This window comes from Lacerta agilis, chromosome 15 (assembly GCF_009819535.1).
Source record: "Lacerta agilis isolate rLacAgi1 chromosome 15, rLacAgi1.pri, whole genome shotgun sequence".
NCBI classification, from domain to species: domain Eukaryota; kingdom Metazoa; phylum Chordata; class Lepidosauria; order Squamata; family Lacertidae; genus Lacerta; species Lacerta agilis.
In genome coordinates this window covers 23,720,769-23,735,817 of record NC_046326.1, presented here as the reverse complement: position 1 = coordinate 23,735,817, position 15,049 = coordinate 23,720,769, and the positions used below count along the sequence as shown (strand labels likewise).

General features: G+C 43.5%; 1 protein-coding gene across 1 annotated transcript in view; it reads left to right on the top strand.

Annotated features, from left to right (window-relative positions):
- JAM3 (junctional adhesion molecule 3) overlaps positions 1–15,049 on the top strand; it is a 65,811-nt gene that overhangs the window by 25,551 nt on the left and 25,211 nt on the right. The window contains exon 3 of the mRNA XM_033172549.1: positions 6,032–6,222. Coding sequence (XP_033028440.1) covers positions 6,032–6,222 — 191 coding nt within the window. The remainder of the gene's footprint in view (positions 1–6,031; positions 6,223–15,049) is intronic.

Here is a 15,049-nt window from a genome sequence, read left to right as displayed (position 1 = left end):
GTCCTAAAGGGATCGGCCACCGTGGCGCAACGATCCCTCGGCGCCCCCGGCGTGCCGCCTCTCCGCCCGCCTCCCTCCCGCGCTGGCCGCCCCTTGGGAGGGGGGTGGGCGAGCGGGGGGTGAGGGGTGTGGCGCTGGAGCGGCGCAGGGCTTTGCGCGCCCTTCCCAGCGCTCCAGCTGGGGCTCCGGAGGGCAGCCGGCTTGCAGCTTGCCCGCTGGCGCGCGAGCGCCCGCCCACCCGTGGGGGTGGGTTGGGGAGGGGGTGCCCGGTATGCCAACTGATAGAAGGATGGGTGTATTCCCTTCCAGGGAGTCACATGTATTCTGAGGGAAGAAAGATGGGCTTATAGATATGAGAAAAATAAACATGCTAGCACCCAGCCCCTATGACGAGACGGCCCTGCCTGGGATCGTGGGGAGGAGGTGCGAGGAAAACACGGTTGTGACATTGATTTCTTTGGTAACATGGAAAGGCTGTTGTGGGATCCAGAAACAGCAACCTGGAGCCCTCACTGACCACTTAACTGCTCTCTTCTCCATCAGCTTAGGAGCTTTTTCTGAGACACTTTTGGGGTATGACAGCATCCTTCGTCGTTTGAGCATCTTTATCAAGATGCTAACAGATCTGCCTGCCTTTGATCAGTTGTGCTTCAAGGGAAGCCCACCAGTCCTCTGATTCTTTAATGTTTTCCACCCAGATAGATGTTAACCAAAGGATCTCACAATAGTCATCTCCTTGCAGGAGCAAGGAAGCATAGGAGAATCAGATGCACCACAAAGAGCACCTTGGATGGGATGGCTTTCAAAGAGGTATAGACAATTGCATGGAGGAGAGGCCTATCAAAGGCAACTAGCCGTGAAGGCTGTGCCTAGCCACCCCTGTTGGAGGGAGCCATGCTTCTGAAAAGCACTTGCTGGAAGCCACAGACTCCCCAAACGTGTTTCACAAGGACCCCTTCCTCCCCTCTGCCCCAGTACCTGAGGGTCCTCACGTGTCTCCAGGGATTTGGCCAGAACAAAGTATATGTTGGGGAAAGTCGCCCTCTCTGCAAAGAAAATGGAGGAATCAGCAGGCGCCTGGATCCCAGCCATGCTAGCACCAGTCTGGCACATGAGGGTGGGGGACATGTGAAGGAAGCATTCCAATAGTATAGATAGGTGACTCAATTGACATTTCAACCTACCTGAACTCTGAGCCTTTCCCCTTGTTCTGGACTGTCTCTCTCCTAGGGAAGATGCAAGCTCTTGCTGGAAGCCACTGGTGGGGAGAGCGTTCCTATGATTCCCAAATGTTTCAGAAGCATTTTATGTTCCTTTAGCTGCTTGATATAATCATAGCATGGCAGAGCTGGAAGGGATCCCAAGGGTCATCTAGTCAAACCCCTGGCAATGCAAGTCAAGGATCCTCCCCACAGCCAGCCCTGGCTGGGCTCCAAACTCCAGCCTTCTGGTTACCATTGCAATTATGCATGGTGTGGAGAAAGGGGAGAGAAAAATATGTTGTTTACACTCTCATAACACTGATATGAGATCCACACCATGCAGCCCTTTCAATAACTGAAGTCTAAAGTGCTGTCACATGGAGGATGGAGCAAGCTTGTTTTCTCCTGCTCCAGAGGCCCATAGGGCCTGAAGCAGTGACTCTCCTTCCTTGGAGGTTTTTAAGCAGTGCTTGGATGGCCATCGGCCATGGATCATCTAGTTGAGATTCCTTCATCACAGGGGGTTGGACTAGATGACCCTTAGGACCCCTTCCAGCTCTACAATTCTATGGTGCTATGTTTTAATAAAGAGCATCCAATGCGCCTTTAAAGCACATGACTTCCCCCGAAATGATTCGTGCCATTGTGGATTCCCTCTCACAGACCTACAATCCCCAGAACCCCTAACAAACTACAATTACCAGGATCGTTTGGGGGAAGACATCTGGTTTTTAAAACAGGGATGGAGAACCTGCAGTTTGCTCACCCCCATTTCCTAGGAACCAGGAATGGGAAGCTCAAGTATGGTCATAGGGAGCAGCATGTATAAAATATTGAATGTAATAGGGTTATTAAGGTAATTGTATCAGAATTATTATGGGAATGTTAAGGAGGGAGGGAGGGGGAAAGAGAGATTGTGGAATTCTGGTGGTGAGTGATGATTGGATGAGGATTTGAAAGGGAGTTTGAATGAGAGTCAGTTGAGAGTCAGTTGAGAGCATTCTGGAGGGGGTGGTTGGGCAACTAACTATTCAGTTTAGGATCAGTAGTCTAGTCGTCATTTTTGTAATAAAGCAGCATGTAAGATAAAGAGAAATTGAGGCCATAAGCTCAGGTACACACGCCATTCTACAGTCATTTAGTGAATCATCCATACAGTCTCCTTTAGTGAGGGTGTAGTACCTAGGATCTGGACCAAACATTGATTTATTTATTTTTGCTCTTTTCTAGTTTAATAGGTTTATGTTCTGGTTCTAATGATGTAATAGGGGTAGGGGCTCTGTAAATACTGGAGGCTGCCACACACTCCTTTTCTTCTTTAAAAAAATAATAATTTCCCCTTGTTTTCAAAAGCACATGCATTCTCTCTTTCTTCAGGTTCTTCAGTTACATTTGTTGTGAGACATTGGTGTTATATGCAGTATAGGGTTGGGAAGAAAAGTGGGGGGGGGCTAATTGAGCAGATTATCATGAACTGAGATTTCAGTTTGCAAGTGGAGTATGAAAGCAAATGCAGATGGGAAAGAAGCCCGATGTTGCCTCAAAGAACCTCATTTAGCCATAAAAAAGCTGATGGGAAGCCATCACAATGCAGCGTATGCAGCAAAACTTTAAAGGAAACTCCGTTTGCTAATGTGAGGCACTTCCTGGCTTAGTCTTATCAATAATTCTCTGCAAATACCAGAAAACAATTGTCTAAAGAACGTTGACCAAATCAAACTCCCCCCCCCTTTTGTGGCCAATGAATCTACACTTTTAATAAACAAACAAACAAACAAACAAATAAATATATCACAGGGGGGAGAGTTGGCTATATTTTTCATGGCTAGTTTAAATGAGTTCTTTGGTACTGTTATCACACATTGCTTTTTTGATTTTTCAGATGGAATTGAAATAATCTCTCCTCATGTTTCCTCCTCACAACAAACCTGCAAACCATTTTGCAGATGGGAAACTAAGGTCTAGAGATACCAACTGGTCCATGACCTCACAAAAAGCATATGGAAAAGGGAAGACTTTAAAACAGCTCTCCCAATTGGACACTTTTCTAACCCTTGGCTCTTGAGGTGCACCAGAGCCTCATGCCAAAATCTGCTCGTTTCTTTGTGCAATCATATTTCTGGAGTGTCCCTTTTTGTGTGTGCTGTGGACAAGAGCCAGAATTGCTGTTATTCAGTCTTAGCTCCGCCATTAGATCTTGTAAACATTGAGATCAGATGTGTTTACACTGTCTGTACTCCAAGTAGTGGGTCTTTGGGATGCAAATGATTATTGCTGCCTGTAATTGTATACCTAACCCTGTAAGGAACTGCATGTTAGACTCTACTAAAATAGATCAGTTTTGTTAATCTTGCTCTACAGTTCCTAACTTTTTAATATTTGATGAGATTTCAAGGGCCAGCAGCCTTACACTTATTTAATTTTGTTTATTTGAAAGTTTTATATCCATGATGGGAGAAGTGGAAATCTGCATGTAAGACTTAGCTAATAATATTTCCTCCCAAACTCTTTCCTTATCCATTGACATTGTTATCATACACCCTGTTGAACAGGCAAATGACCCTGGCTTTATCTTCAACTGTCTCTGGGCTGACTCTCTCTCTCTCTCTCTCTCTCCCCCCCCCCTTTGTTCTCCATAGTCAGACCCTTGCCAAGTGATATTGCTTCTCCCATTACAACTTGTACAAAATGGCTGAATAGTTTCATTTCATCATATGAGGTATAAAAACATCCTTATGATCAGGTCTGTTTTCCCGGAGACTATAGTTGTTAATTGACATCCATTCATATTTGGATCCTCTTTATCAGATAGGTATATAAAATCCTATTTTACTCTTAATAAGCAATGCTTAATTTCTAAAATAAGATATGCTGGACCTCAAGACTTTCAAGAAATAAGATTTAGAGTCATTTCTCCATAAACTGAGATGTGTGATGATTAGTTCTATTTTTAATCAAGGATAAGCTAAAAGAATGGCACACTGCACATGCTCAAAGTCACTCTTTAGAATTGGTTCTCACATTGCAGGGTTGAAGTGCTACACAGAAAAAAAATCAGGTCTATAGGACTCCTGTCCAAAATGGCCATTTGATGCATTATGTTGTCTTTGATGAGTATCTATTATGAAATGAAACATGAGGAACGTGTGAAATGTGATTAACCCATTATATCTCCTGGTATGTCCCGTGTAGGACCTTAAGGTCCTCAAATAATAATCTTTTGGAGGTCCCAAGCAACAAAGATGCTAGGTTGGCCTCAACTAGGGCCAGGGCTTTCTCAGTATTGGCACCGACTTGGTGGAACAGTCTATCACAAGAGACCAGGGCCCTGCGGGATTTGGCATCTTTCCGCAGGGCCTGCAAGACGGAGCTGTTCCACCTGGCCTTTGGCTTGGTTTCTGTTTGATAGTTATGCTTCATTCTTTTATTGGTGGGCTATTTGAAGATGAGACTGCAGTTTTAATTTTGAATTTTGTATTTTAATCTGTATTTTAAATTGATTGTTTTTATGTTTTTTGCTGTGATTTTAATTAGTGTTAGCCACCCTGAGCCCGGTTTTTGGCTGGGAAGGGCGGGGGGGTATAAATAAAAATTTATTATTATTATTATTAGTAAAAATATGTGCTTCTTACAGAAAGTCAGGTTTAGATGCAACTCTCCTTCATGCCTATTGCTGAATAGAAGCCTGTTACTTAATCTGAGATTGTATAGGTGTTTAATTTATCATTTTACCAACTGCAATACTGGGTGTGTACCGTATTTCGGATTGCTTATTGGTATTTATTGATTTGTTCTGATTTGTTGCTCTTTTATGGTATATATTTCAGGTTCTATTTTATAAGCTACTCCTGAATACTTTGGGTGCTTCTAGATAGGTGTTTAATGTGAGCTCGGTGCTTATCAAGGATGCAAGTGTTTGGGGTCTTTTTTGCAGCACCATTTTGATGGCATCATTGCCATCAAAATGTCAGCCTGTAATTTCCCACTCTCTCGTTTAATCCAGATTTATTCTTTCCAGGGAAATTGGGGTGGGTGGGTGGGTGGGTGGGATGATTAGTTAACACACACACACACACACACACACACCTCTGTTGACAGCAACCTGTTTGCAACATCTGAATGGCGTGTTTGCAGTATTAAGCTCCTCAATGGAAACACCCTTTGTGTAGAGAAGTGAGATAAAAGCAATTAACTAAACCACATTAAACATCTCATTTCTTCTGAAAAGGGTCCTGTGATGCTCTGGAATAAGTTTTAGGATGATATTCAAACTAATTTATTCCAATTATTAGTTGCTTTCTATGAAGCATCTCAAAGCAATGCCACAATAAAAACATCCACAATGAAACATAGAGGGGGCAACAACCATTTTACATATAAAAACAATTTAAACTATTTCAAGTCAAGTACACAACTGTTTTGTGTTATTCTAAATATGCATGTGTGTGATTTATTTGTTAATTCTACACATGCATTATTAATATTAATATCGGTAATAACAAATAGTAAGTGAAAGTGCCCTAACCAGTTCTCACAGTCTACTTTCCCTAAGTTCCTGGTCACTTTCTGGGGCGGACCTAGCATCTCTAGTCACCTGGATACTGTTTCTATGGTACCTTCAAGTTCAACCACACGCTTCGACACCGTTACTCCGACCCCAGGGCCCAGGCTCCCAAACTGTTTCCTTGTGGGAGGTGGGGGGCTTTAGAAGAAACAAACCAACCCATGGAGCTAACCGCCGCATCCACCCTCCGCGCGACTGTGGATGCGGTTGCCGAGGCAACGGAGCCCCAGCATCTCTAGTCTCCTAGCAACGGTTGCCCGAGCAGCCGAGCGCTGCTAAGGCGGGCATCTCCCGCTCGCTCCCTCCTTCCCTTTCTCTCCTCCCACCCGGCGCTGGGACCTGGCCAGACGGGGAATGCGCAAGCTCCGGCCCGGCCAGGCGGACGGCTTAGTTGCATCCCCATCATGGCGCTCAGGCGGCGGGCGCTCCTTCTCCTGCTGTTGCTTCCCATGTTCCGTGAGTCTCGCCCGGTTGGGGAGCGGGAGAGGTTCGGGGTTTGGGGGCGGCGGGTCGCGCGGGCTTTGCCTACACGGACCCCGGATTTTTTGGGCGGGGGGGATAACGAGGCTGAGCGGTTTGCAGCGGGGTGGGGAGACCATACTTCAGCCCCCTCCTCCGCCCATCATTGTTTTCAGCAGCCACGAGTTGGAAATTTGAAGGGGCGGGGGTGCCTGGCTACTGTGCAAGCAGGGCGGGGGGCATGCGTGAGCTTTGCTGCACCCTTCCCATCATCGAGGAGCGAAGACTGCCTGGGACAATAGAGACTATTGAGAGTGGCTTTTGCATTCACAAATGTGTGGCTTAGTGTGGGGTTTTTTTTTAAGATGGGGGGGGGGTTGTTGAGTTTTGCAACGGAGAGGGCAGCAACATTTATTCAAACTAGAAGGGAGCTAGAAGGGAGGGGTGAAAGGGAAAGTTTTAGCTCACTTTTTAAAAGTGAAAACAAATTTAAAAAAAAATTCTTTCCAGTAGCACCATAGAGACCAACTAAGTTTGTTCTTGGTATGAGCTTTCGTGTGCATGTGAGAGAAAGTGTCTCCCCTTTTTTTGGTTCTGCTCTGTGCTGATAAGACGTACTTAAAAATAAGATGTTGATGTCTGTGTGGTATGGAACCTCACATCAGCCTTGGAGTAAAAGACATTGTACTAACAAAGTATTTCAAAGTTAACGGGGTGTAAGGTTTGGAAACATTTCCGCAGCTGAGAGTCCCCCATCCCCCGCATATTTACAGTATTACACTTAAAAATGTGTTTATCTATTTAAAGTGTTTTGACCCTGCTTTTCTGCCCCCAAAAGGCTCCCAGAGCTGCTTACAAATGTCAAGGATGAGATAGTCCCTGCCCTTGGGTTTATAATCTGAAAAACACTGAGACAAAAGGGAAAGGGTTTTTTTGGGGGGGGGGTGAGGAGGGGAGTTCCCTGTACTTAGAATAAAGTACAACACTAATGAAGATTCTCCTTAGCCCTGTCCATCCCATCCAAGTAAACAGAGACACTCCTGTCCTGTGTGTTTGAAGAAAGTGTCCTGCGTTGGGACTCTACTGTCCTCCCCCCCACCACCACCTTAAAAGGACCCCCTAAAAGCAACCATGCTCCCATGCTAACTTTGGGAGTCAAGCAGTTATTTTAGGGTTGGGGTAGGGGGTATGATGGAAGTGACTAGACTTTGTTTTAGAACAATACAGGTAGGAAAAAAGGAAACTGGGGGGATCACCATTTTTATAAAAGTTACGTGTCCCTTTTATAATTGGCATTAGCACCCATTACTTCATCTGCATGTAATTTTTTTAATGTGTATTCAAAATATGCATGCACACAAATACCCCAACACCCAGATTTTATTATAAAATAAGAGGGAAAGGCGTATATGCCCCCCACTCAATGACTTGATTTTTTTTGGTCTTTGTACCATTGAAGAATATGACAGTGAACCCCACCTCCCACCCCAATAAGAAATAAGGGACCTTGCTTCCCTAAACTCTCTCCATAACTCAAGCACCACCCCCACCTTTCCAGAGGATGAGGGAATCAGGAATGTGATGGTTGGCCAGGCAGGCAAAGTTGATACTGGATCCTATTCACTTGGCAACAGAGACACCCTTTGTTCCTGGAGCCCCACGCAAATGTTTGCAGCTTTAATTGCAAAAACATTTGTTAATTCCATTCACGAATGAGTTGGGACTTGCTTGTCGTCTGGCTATTAATAAAGGCCCCAGGGAGGGAGTTGGAGAGTGGCAGTCACTATTTGGGGCGGAGGGGGATAGAGGAGGGGTGGGTTTCTCACAACCATTTGTGTCCTCACCCCCAGACAGACAGACAAAATAGAGATAAATGTGGTGTTTTTAATCCTGCTTCTTACATCGAAATCATTCTGTGTAGGAAATAATACTTACCTCCTGTGTAAATTATTGCTTGCGATAACCACACACAAATGTGCGTCTTCTCTTGCAACTGCCAGAAAAACACACAATCTCACATAGGTTTCTTTACTACAAAGAAATGCCCCTCTGGAGTAGACATTTTGAAGGGTAGCTCTCAAAGATCTTCTGATACTGTACTACTTTTCCAAACTTTATTTCAGTTTCTACACTCTATTATGCCTTTGGTCTGGGACAGTAACAACAGTTTAAATAACACATCTGAGCTTATTTGCAAAACAGCTGTGAAATACCAAAATGTGTCTGTTAGAGACTGTGGAGCAAGTTATAACAAATCTGACTGATACCAGATTGGTGCATATAGCATTCAACACTCATAGTTCTTTACAGAGTGGCATTAAAAGGTTCCTGCCCTAAGCTCTTCACAGTGTGCCCTAAGCTCTTCACAGTGTGAATTGCAAACATCAGTATATGTCAGGCAGGTTACTGAACATGGGACCCACATTTGCCATTATTTGAAGATCTTCACTAGCTTTTTTTCTGGACAGAATTAAAGGTGCTAGTTTTAACTGTCCCCATGATCTTCAGATGAAAGGCAGTATACAAATAAAAATAAAATAAAAATAAAACCAACACCGCTCTAAATAAATAAAAAACCAGTTTATCTAAACAACTGCCTTCTCCCATAAAACTTGCCTTTCACTAGAATCCTGCCCTGGAGGATACTGGAGACAGAGCATTCCCCGAATCTTCCTATTTTAATTGGAAAAAAGTCCGGGAGGAGGGGTTATCCCTTTGTACGTAAATTAAAATGATTTGCATAGGGTAATTTGCAGTAAAATATTTTCAGTTTGCGTCAATACAGTTTCTGATACCACGGTTGTCTAAAATTGTATTTGAAGCCTTTCCTTTTCACTACTGACCTTATGAAATGGAGAAAAATTCCATGGAAAAATAAAGAACTGGGGGGGGGGGCGACCCTCAATAATTCTATGCCACATTACTGAATGGTTTTTAGTTTGTTAATTCTAGAATTTAGGATTCTTTTTTGTTAGCTGCCTTGAAGACTGAATCTGATGAAAAGACAAGAAATGTGGGTCTGTGTGAATTATCAATGTGCATACTATACGTGTATGTATTTTAAATAAAACATATGCATTCCCAACAAAGGACAGTGACAGAGAGGAAAGAGAAGATATTCATAAGAAGGGATGTATCCAATAAAATTAGTACCTGTAAACTGAAATAGGTAAAGGTAAAGGATCCCTGCCAGTTATGTCCAGTCGCGAATGACTCTGGGGTTGCGGTTCTCATCTTGCTTTACTGGCCGAGGGAGCCAATGTTTGTCCGCAGACAGTTTTTCTGGGTCTTGTGGCCAGCATGACTAAGCCGCTTCTGGCGAAACCAGAGCAGCACACAGAAACACCGTTTACCTTCCCGCCGGAGTGGTACCTATTTATCTACTTGCACTTTGACGTGCTTTCAAACTGCAATGGTAGGTTGGCAGGAGCTGGAACCGAGCAACGGAAGCTCACCCCATCGCGGGGATTCGAACCGCCGACCTTCCGATCGGCAAGCCCCAGGCTCAGTGGTATATACTAATTTTCTGCTTACCAGCCTAAAAAACCAGTTCACAACAATAAAACGAATAACACTCTAAAAGTGGAATGTTATGCATGTCTATTCAGATGCAAGACCCACTGAGTTCAGTGAGTTTTACTTCCAGGTAAATATGCATAAGATTGCAGCCTAAATCACAGTGTGCTATAATAATCAAAACAGCAAAATACAGACCGCAGCAATAAAACAGTAAAGTAACCAACATCATCTAAAAATCTATAGCTGCAGCAGGCCTTTACATAAAAGCTTGATAAAAACAACTGAAATAAATTTAAATATGGGCAGCCAGCAAAACCATTAAAAATAATAGGTGAAATAATTATTTTTTAACTAGGATACTAGTGTAGTCAGTTATTTTAATGCTTCATGTTTTATGTTTTTAGATATGCATTGCTATAAGCCACCCAGAGTGGCTGGTGAAACCCAGCCCGATGGACAGGGTATAAATAAATAAATAAATAAATAAATTATTATTATTATTATTATTATTATTATTATTATTATTATTATTATATTCACCACCACCTCACCTGGAGGTGGGGGCTCCTGAAGAAGGCACTTTGTTTCAGATCTCAATGGATCAGATGAGTTCACAGAAGGTCCATGCATATGTCAGGCTTTTGAGTTCAGTTTGAGATAGAGATTATGGATTTACAGGAAAAAAAGAGATTTTGAGGAGGGATTTGAGGGAACAGAGAGACACAACCATATACATAACCATCACAACCATATTAAACTATAAAAGCAATCAAGTGGGCGAGAGGTGTGTGTCCCTGTGTCCAAGAGGAATTCTAGGTTACCAGGATGGATCTGATGAAGCTGGTTTATATATTTCCTCCCATACGGGGGATCAGCCAGTGTATGCTCCTCATTTTCAGCAGGTTCTGCAAAGTGCTGAACAGAGCCTCAGTTGAATGTCTGCTACCTCTCCCACATTCCATCTTGTGACTAAATGCAGACGCCATCCATGGCTCCAATTGTCACATTCTTTTCCAGCATCTCACCCTTGTTTTATATAGCATCTAGCCAAATTAAGAGTTCTGGAGAACTTGAAAGCTTGCATATATTATTCTGTCACAATTTGGTCAGCCAGACAAAAAAAGTATAGCCCTAATGTGGGTTTTGGAATTTTACCTAAATTCTGCCTCTCCTCGGCCAGATTCTTAAAAAAAAAAATTGAGTACTACTAGAACTACTACATCCTCTTCTCCATGGGAGGTAAATTTTACTGAATCCGTGAGACTGATCTCCAACTCAACATGCACAATGTTCAAAGTGCTTTACGGTTCTTAGCTTCTTTATAACAGCAAGACAGATAATTCAAGCCAAAAAGTGAGTGACTTGCTATAGCCCATTCCATACAACTTCTAAACGAATTAGTGATTTTTATGGGTTGTCCTATGCTTAAACCCAGCTGTTTGGACACTGCCCTGCACTCGTAATTTCTTATAACCCCACCAACTCCTCAACTTTGGGACAGAATCGTCAGTGAGGATTGTGCTAAGATAGTTGAGAGTCATGAAATTCTCCGGAGTCACAAGTGGGTTTTGTGCCTACAAAGGTCTTTTTGTAGCATTGTAGTAAGAATATCTTGAGAGTCCCCGCAACCCCCCTTTTTAAAAAGTAACATCCAGCTGTCGTTCAAGAAAGCAAGTGCTACAAGCCAGCTGTCTAGGCCTGTGGAAGCTTTTTGTGGGGTTGTAGATTTTAGACTTGCAGACTTCTCAATTGGGAAGGGGGACCTGAATGCCAAGAATGTCATTAGGGCAAGGAGCTGCATGCATCATTAATGTGCAGTAACCAGGGCAGTTGCATGCAAATACAAACTCATCGAGCCGAGCCAAAATTGGGGGTTTCAAATGGCAAGTTCAGTAACATCCTTTAGGCAGGATTTGGTGTTTTTCATCCAGCAGTAAATAACCAGCAACTTCGTCAAACCGTAAGAGAAGCATCTGTGCGTTCTTCTTGCCTGGGTCCACGCTACAGCTGTTGGCAAAGAATGTGTGATACTAGCAAGCTGCCTCTCCCTCTTGACATTTATCGCAACTGTTTTTTGTTGCTCAAATACTCCTCGATTCGTGGAGAGGTGTGTATAAGTGTGTGCAAACACTGCCCATGTCTCTTTCCTTCTCTGCGCTGAAAGTCAAGTGACCCAGCTATGAACTGTGATTCCTTTCTCTTTTTTTTGACCCGTCTTTATTAATATTGCCCAGGATTAATGCTGCATTGTCTGGATCCCAGTGGTGGTGGGTTTACCTCCTTGACGATTCCATTGGTGTGCTTATAATTTGAGCTATAAATAACTGCTGCTTTGCTAACAAAACAAAACAAAGTCTGTGAGGTTTTGAAGTATAAATATACTTCTTTCCAATTCCCAAGTTCATTCGGGTCACTTGTGGTTCATTTAAGGCACTTCTTCTGCTGTCCATTTAGCCGTCCCTTTTCCAGTTTTAAAAGTGGTCTTCAGATTTTCTCTTTTCAAGGCAACTTTCCCCACATCATGTCCCAGTCAGGAGTTTCTCTGGATAGTACTAGAAATCCCCAGTTCTGTGCACACCTGTCCTTTGTGATGATCCATCAAGGCTATAGGCTGCAGTGTCCTCCTGAGCAGCAAAGGGTTGCCATGAGGGATGTAAGAAGGCAGCAGTTTCCATTCTGACCTGTATTTGTCACAACCGGCGCTGTTTCCCTTCGGGCCTCATCAATCTCATCAAACTAATAATGCACCTAGAAAGCACCCAACACTGCCAAACACTGTATACACTGTATACAGACCGTTCGACTTCTGAAACGTTCGACAACCGAGGTGCAAAGGGCTGTCTGCAATGTCCGTTGAGAAAATTGAAAAACATGCAGCGGAAGCCATTCGACCTCCGAGGTGTGTTCAAAAATGGAAATGTTTGGCTTCCGAGATGCTCGAAAACCGAGGTACCACTGTATTGGGAAAGGTTGGTAACAATGAGCATGAGTCGTTGTAGTCAGTGGTGGGAGAGAGTCTGCCATCACTGATTTCCTTGTTGAATAACCCTTGATACATTGCCAATCAACACCAGCATTCTCTGGAACACGGTTTGAAAAACCACTGGGCTAGAACAATGGTGAGTTGTTTGTACTAACTTTTGCTCTTTAGCAAACCGCATCTCTTCTTTGGCATTCTTTGCAAACCCCCTTTATTTTTGTGCATGTGTGTTGAGGCAGAACTGGATGCTGCTGTAAATTTAGAAGTAATGTTTCACAGCTGATTGCACCCATCCCCACTAATCCAAGGAATGTCAAGTGAATCATTCCCACCCCCACCCCGCAAAGCAGGGGTGAGCTGTAGCGTGGGGTTGGAGTGTGGGGAAGAGATAGGACACTCGATTCCTATAGGCCAGTAAGTGCTGATTCAGAATCCCCCACATCTTCCGTCTTCCCGTTATGCGAAACTATTTGTTGCAAAATGGTTTGGGGTAAACTAAATCTCTCTCTGCCTGAGATGCTGAACATTTAATGCTGTCTGGAGGCTTGTTTAGAAGTCGCATCCCATAAAAGCTGATGAAGCAAAGACACAAAATTAATTAACGTGGTTCCATTCTCAATCTGTTTCCTCTTCCAGCAGGAAGATTAAAAGCATAAGGCATATTTCTGTTGGAGGGGAAAACAACAACTCTGTGATAGGTTATCCCCAACCAAAACAATCTTCGCAAGAGATTGCCGCCACTTGTCTTCACAGATTATGGATGCCACAGCCGTTTGACCTATCAGAGCAACAAAACAAGTAGAAGAGCAAGGGGCTTATTGTAACCGTAATTTAATCATAGGTACATCATTCCATTGAAATAATTACACTAGGTATCTTATTTGTTTAAGCCAAAGCTGGCACAAGCACTTCTGGAAAAGACAATGTCAACGGACTATTGCCAAAGTACAACATTAGGCTGAAAGCGAAATGCGTTGCAGAATACTGAACGAGGATGTACTGATTCATTCAGGCTACTAAGTGGCAAAAATACATCATCTCAGATTTGCCATTCATGTGAAGCTCCTTTTGTTCATTGTGACAGACAAAACACTTCCCATAATGCTTTCTGATTATTATGGTCAAAGCTTCTGAAATATGGGTGAGTCGTAGAATGCAGAAGCAGGTGGCAGCTGAGCTTTCAGAGACATGGAGAGCGGCTTCGGCTGTTCTTTGCTGCTCAGGAGGACAAGAAAGCATAAGTTGTCTGTACTTTGTTTCGCTGCCATAACTGCATCAGAAATGTATGCCCGAGCATCACTGCTGCCCAGTCAGTGTTCAAAACTCCCATTTTTCTAGGCGCATTTTGCGACAGGGAATATCATTAGCGCGAGCAGTTTCTGAGCTCTGGGCATGATACTGCGCCTAAGATTTCATAATAAAACTGTAGAGTGAAAGGAAAGGAAGGACCTTTTTCTGCCTCCCCACTTGCAAAAAAGAGAAGTTTTTAACCTATTATTTAGGAAAATTGCCAAAAAAATCAATACAGGCTGCTACCTGGGGTTTCCTGGACATTTTAGCTGGTTTTCAAAAATTCTGCCTGGACGCCATTTTCGATAGACGAATCCCAGCTACATCTGGGAAATTCCAGATTTGTGGCAGCCCTAGACATAATATAATTTAGAACATATTTTACTTTAGAAGCCAGTGCGGCATTTATGATTTCTGAGTAACAACTAGTCCAATCCACTAGTCAGAGGCCTAGAGAGACCTCTGAGGCCTTTCCTAGTGAATAGATAAGCAGCAGCCTCTGCCTGCCAGGGCTGGACTCTTTGCCCTGTTATGGAGGAAGGCTGAGACCAGCAATTCCTTGTTCAGATGGGCACTGTTTGCCCTGCTGTAAAGGCTCTACTTCTTGTTGAGAAGGTCTGGACACCCCATAAATGCAAATATGCTGCAATTTAGCTTCAGCCCATCTATGCACCCTGAATGTTGGTGGCCTTGTTAGCATTAACCCATCCAGGTTTACCCTGGTCTCCCTGATCAAGTGTGTCTGGTTTTTTCTCTCTCCCCCTGCCAAAGTACACACCCCTATGAGGAGCACCTTAGAGACCAACTAAGTTTGTTCTTGGTATGAGCTTTCATGTGCATGCACACTTCTTCAGATATCTGAAGAAGTGTGCATGGACCCGAAAGCTCATACCAAGAACAAACTTAGTTGGTCTCTAAGGTGCTACTGGAAGGAATTTTTTTATTTTATTTTGTTTTGACTATGGCAGACCAACACGGCTACCTACCTGTAACCCCTATGAGGAATGGTTGCAGCGTATGCAACCTTTGAGTTTT